The sequence below is a fragment of the Mus caroli genome, chromosome 5 (genome assembly GCF_900094665.2).
Source record: "Mus caroli chromosome 5, CAROLI_EIJ_v1.1, whole genome shotgun sequence".
Taxonomy (NCBI): Eukaryota; Metazoa; Chordata; class Mammalia; order Rodentia; family Muridae; genus Mus; species Mus caroli.
The window spans coordinates 66,541,759-66,547,559 of NC_034574.1; the positions used below are offsets into that span (position 1 = coordinate 66,541,759).

Below are 5,801 nucleotides of genomic sequence, written 5' to 3' on the forward strand. Positions count from 1 at the left end.
GGTGGGTAGGGAAGTGGGGGGCGCTATGGGGGACTTTTGGGATAGTATTGGAAATGTAATTGAGGAAAATATGTAATAAAAATATTAAAAAAAAAATAATTCAGAAAGAGTAATTTCTGAGAAAAGATGAAAATGGAATTATAACTTAGGAAAAGAAATCACCACCCTGCAGCATTTGAAAGGTACATGTATTCCGGGAAGGCGGGAGAGTGGGCAGCGTACTACAGCACAAATCACTGTGTCGAAGAAGAGCAAGATAAGATTAAGAAAAGAAAAGCTAATTTGAAACGTCAGTGAGACTTATTTCATCCCATTGAAGTATGCTGATGGATTTATGTTTTGGAAAATCTATTTGGCTTCTGGGAAGGTACCCCCACAGGAAGACGCACATAACAGGGCAGATGTGGAATTCATCTTCCGGAGGGGAGAGGCCAACCACTGTGATATGCAGATTCCTGGTACCAAACATCTTCATCACGGTCCACCGCCAGTATTTGGAGCTATTGCCAACCACACAGAAGGGAAAGCCAAGCCCAGGGCTGGGGGAGGATTCCCAGTTCTGGCGAGTTGTGGATTATGGCTACCCCACCCCTCACCCCTAACATGCTCAGAGCTGATTTATAACTTGCTTATGCTAAATTTTTTTAAACCTCAAGCTTCGAAGACTCATAAAGCACAATAAAATATACAGGAGGGAACACACAGGACAAATTCCACTTATAGATGTGCCCATAACCAGTACACACCAGTTATGGCTCCTTTACAACCTGCCAGTCATTGACGTAGGGAGCACATCCAAATGAGTAGGGAGCACGATCAAATGAGTGGAGGGCACAGCCAAGTGAAGTGGGGGCTTTTCTGCTCTAATAACTTCCATGGTTCTGTTATTCAGGCTTTTAAGAAATGTCTTCCCTCCAGTGTGGGTGGAAGGTTTGATTCGGTTTCTAGCCAATCATCTCCAGCAGCAGCGATGGGATGCTGCTGTCACGATGACAATCCATAAAACAGAGGACAGAGAATGTCAGAGATGACCACCTCCAAAGAAAGATGGTGTATCGTGGGCAGCCTGGTGGAGAACACTTCAGGGCAGAAACCTGAGGGCAGACTTCACCCAACAGCTGATAAGGAGCTGAGCCCTCAGTCCAACCTCCCAAGAGGGAAACCAATCCTGTCCACCTTGCTTAGGTGGCTGTTCTCCACCAGGCTTTCAGTGGTGACACCAGTGACGGCTCTTGAGTGACCATAAGGTTGAGGCTCCCCAGCTAAGCTGTGTCTGAATCCCTGCCCCAAAGGCTTTGCCAGGTGATCTACATGTGCAGTGTTAGCTCCAAAGCTGTGGTAAATGGCGATACATCAATAGACAACTAAGACAGCTACACGGGAGTATCTCCCAGTAACCATCCCTCTGTTTATTCAACAGGTGTTTTAAAATGCACCCAGCTTAGTTCTAGGAAACAAAATCAGGTATAACATGTGCTCTGTAGGTATGTGATTACCCTTCGGTGTTGGTGGGGAGGAGGCTAGGCAGGAACAACTAACCATGCAGCCACGGTGAAGGTTTCTGAAAAAAGACTAAGGAAAAACTCCCCAAGGAAGTGACATTCAACCAAAGCTGGAAGGACTCATAGCCCTAGCTCTCCTGGGTAAAGAGGAGGAGTAAGTCGGGGTAGGAGAGACCCTAAGTGCAAGCAGGTAGGACAGCAATGTACAAGGGGACAGCAGCTTGAAATAAGGCTGGAGAGGCAGGCAGGGGTCAGGCCCTGGCTGTAAAGTCTTGGAAGGGTTCTAAGCGAGAGGAGCAACACTGTTAGATCTGTGTGTTAGAGAACAGCTGAAGTCACCAGGTGGTGTTTTAAGGGCTTCATACACAGTGAAGCTCATTCTGACAGGGAGCCACTAGACAGATGGGAGACTAAGGAACTTGCTTGGGATGAGGTTGTGAGTCTAGGCTGGATTCCAGGCAGTGAGTGCCCCTCAGTTTGTGCAAGAGTCCGGGAGCAACCCAGGCAGGTGTTGTTGTTGCTTTGTTTGCTTGTTTAAGATGGTGTCTCATTCTGTGAGCCTGGCTGGCCTGGAACTCCCTATGTAGACCAGGCTGCCTTCAAACTCCTAAAGGACACAATTAATTCCTTGCCAATTGGTCAATGGAAACTTGGAGTTGAATTTAATTTGATTTTGATTTGGTAAATAATATAACAATCTTTCTTCCTTCCTTCCTTCCTTCCTTCCTTCCTTTCTTTCTTTTAGACGATGTCTCTTCTACACCTACTGGCCTTGAACTTGGTATGTAGCTGAGAATGATCTTGATCGTAATGATCCTCCTGCTTCTGCCCCAACCCCTGATTATACTGTGTGCTGGAGAGTGAACCTAGAGCCCACTGTACTCTAGGCAGGTGCCTTATCAACTCAGTCATATTCAGCCTAGTATGTGACTCCTGGCTGAGAATTCTTATTAAGTTCATGTCCATTGTTGAGATCTTTAATTTTTTTGAGCAGTAGACTTCAGTTGTTCCAGGAGGTCTTAAATAGCACACTTTAACAGCCGGCACCCCTGCACACTGAGACACTCTTAAAAGGAAACAGCCCTCAAATCTAGTTAACCACAACCCTGTATAGCTAAGACGGTTGTAAGATAGAATTTAGAACCTGTAATTTTTTGAGCCCTTTGAAGGCTTCGGGGTGAATCGTGCAGATCTTGTTGCTCTTTAAATAGATGCTCTCCAGCTGCAGGCAGCCATGAAAATCAGACAGCCCAATGTGAACTATCCTGTTGAATGACAGATCCAGACTCCGCAATGACTTCAGCTTCCACAGTCCTGCGAAAAGGAAACGCAGATTAAAACCTAAACTGCTGCTATTTGCTGCTGCGTGGCGTGCAGTGAAAACTGGAGATATTAATGGCTCTCGAGTGGGAAGTTGTCAGAGTGTAACACTGTGAAAAAAAACAAGTGGTCTTAAGAGAGACCAGGGCCAATTAGCATGTGAACTTATTGAACAAGAAGGGGAAAAAAAACCGAAGTCAAAGTAGTATAGGCTATCATCAAAATGTTCCTGGTGGGAAACACATTACAAGCATATGCAGGTATGTATTTTGAGTAGGCAGAAATAAGGAGGTGAATCAAATTATTAATACTCATTACAGTCTGGTGTAAGATGCCTGAGGGAGTGGAAGAGGGATATGGAAAAAGCTCTTTCAGCTTTATGTTCCTTGGTTCTTTCTTTCAAATGATCATGTGCTATTTTTATCACAATGTACTTATTATTTATCTGTTGTGTATTTGTATGCTCGTGGTGCGGTGCATGCGCAGAGGGTAGAGGATAACTATCAGGAGTTATTCTCTTCTTCCACCATGGGGGCCCCAGGATTGAACTCAGACCATCAGGTTTGGCTGCAGGCACCTTTTTTTTTTAACCTGCTAAGTTGTTTCAGTAGTCTAGTGTGTGCTCTTTTTAACTAAGAATCAATTTTTTAAAAAAATCAAACCATGATTAAGTGAGGCAATTAACAGATGTTTGTTAATTTGGTTAACTGTGAGTAAAACCGAATGATATCCCCGTGTTAGGACAGGGAAAAGTGATTTAGAGGCTTTAGTGCTATAAAAATGAATTCTTCCAATTTTGAAATTCCCTTATTCAGTTTTTAAAGCTTTTTAAAAATAAAAGATTCTCATTGTATATATTCATTCTGCATGGTCCTGTATTATATAGGAATATATTTTGTGCAAGTGTATACTGTATGTTGAATATTCACCCTCCCATTCCTCCCCGTTTCTCCCATTTGTTCTATTGCAGAGTTCTTATAGGGGCTATTTTTTTAAAGCTATTTTATTAGTTCTTATACCGCTACCTCCTTTCCAACCTTTATCTCACCCTAGTCCCTTCCAATCCTCCAACGCTAGCTAGGAGAGGGAGAATGTTAGAGGGGAAAGGGGGCGTGGAACTCTCTAGACTACTTCCTGCTGATTAGCGATTTGGAGTTTCTTGGGGCCACTCCAGTCTTCATTGAGATTCCCCCACTTCTCCCTCTCAGCTCTTCGCTCAGGAGCACTCGACAAACTCCAGCAGCAGAGACCGTGATCAGAGGGGCAGCAGACTCCACAGGCTCTCCCATTTATAGCCTCTCCAGAATCCCTAGAATTCAACGATCTGTAGCTGGCAAAAATCACACCCCTGCTAGTGCACGAGACTAATCGCAAGCACCTGCTCTGAAGCAGCCTCTTATCCCACACTAGGATTAAAACAAGAACATATTCACAGAACATACCTGGGTTTTAAACAAACCAAAATTCTCACCACCGGTTCTGATTGTACTTCCACGTCCCACACATGCACATCTTTGTTTTTAACCACATCCATTCTCATAACTGGGTATCATTGGTATTATAGCTATCCTTAACTATTCTTAGATTTTTTTTTAAGGCAAAGAGATTGCAGGTGGGCTTTGCTTTCCAGCACAAGAATCAGACGGAGGTCTAGCGTCCGCCTTCCTGTTTCACTCTGTTCTGGGAAGTATATAGAAGTTCCGGTTGGCACTGAGAAGTTAGACAGAGAACGAGGTGCCAGTCACAGCAGCCTTACAAACTTAATTCCTGTCTCCCAGGAAGGGGGCTTGTAATTTCACATTTTCTTCAGCACTGTTCTCAAACAGCAGTCTTTAACGTCTGTGTAGCAGATCAAGTTGGTTCAGTTCCAGAGGGTTTATTTCCTGTCTACTGTCTACATGGTATTGATGACAAGGCTGATTATGAAGAGAGAGGGTAACATAACTGAAATATGTAGCTGGGCTTTGCTACTTTGTGGGTTCTTTTTTTTCTCCACTCTTTATCCCTCTCCCCAGTTTCACTGCAATCTTTTAACGAGCAGAGAAAGAAGGATAGGAGAGAGAGAGAGATTTATCTGTGAATCTAACTTTTTTGTTCTTGTTTCTTCTTTGAGCATGACTAATAAATTACAAGCTGCAACCAAACCTACCCACAACCAACAACCAACAACTCCATCTATATGAGCCCTAGAATTTCTATACCTTCTCAAAAGTTCCCAGTATTCCAAACATCACACAATCACAGAAACTATTGGCAGCTGGCAAACCACACCTCTGTGCTCTGTTAGAGCACAAAGCAAATCATAGTCAGCTGCTACCAACGGTCTGAAGCAGTCCCATATCCCCACACTTGGGATCAAAACAAAAACATATCCTTATAATAGTTCTCTTTTTTAAAGAAACCAAAGTTTTAGCATTCTCACGACAAAAATGTCTGTACCATGCAGTCATATGTTCAATTGAGTTGCATAGATTAAACAAGAGAACTTTAAATTAATAAATGTATCAAAAGATTATGATGGAGGCTCTTGGTACTGATGACAAATCCTTACCCTGGAAGCTTAGTATGGTGGAATAAGACATGTAGACAAGAAACATTATTTGTTAGACAGAATGGTTCATCGTCTACCACACCTCTATACAATTGACTGCTTGTCCTCCTGACTATCACATGTTCAAATCTTCCCTGAGCAGAATGAAGTGAACTCTTGTGATGCTTGGGATATAGTGTTTGGCTTACACAGAGATCCAAAAGTATCTAGCTAACATTAAGGAGTCAGTACAAAATCTTTGTCTCTGGCTTCTCTGGAAAGATTAGGAATTCTGGCTTGTGTAAGACACTAGGCTGGAACTGATTGAAGGCTGCCTGCTTTAGATGGGGCATGAGCTTGTAGAAAGCTATCGTTTCTTTGAACTTGAGAGAGAGAGAGAGAGAGAGAGAGAGAGAGAGAGAGAGAGAGGGAGAGCGAGGGAGAGGGAG

The 5,801-nt window shown here is 43.3% G+C and overlaps 1 protein-coding gene across 2 annotated transcripts in view; it reads right to left on the minus strand.

The window, feature by feature from the left end:
* Lrrc66 (leucine rich repeat containing 66) overlaps positions 1-5,801 on the minus strand; it is a 25,777-nt gene that overhangs the window by 6,278 nt on the left and 13,698 nt on the right. For both annotated transcript variants that reach the window (XM_029477029.1, XM_021163931.1), the window contains exon 3: positions 2,647-2,816. In XM_029477029.1, coding sequence (XP_029332889.1) covers positions 2,647-2,816 — 170 coding nt within the window. The remainder of the gene's footprint in view (positions 1-2,646; positions 2,817-5,801) is intronic.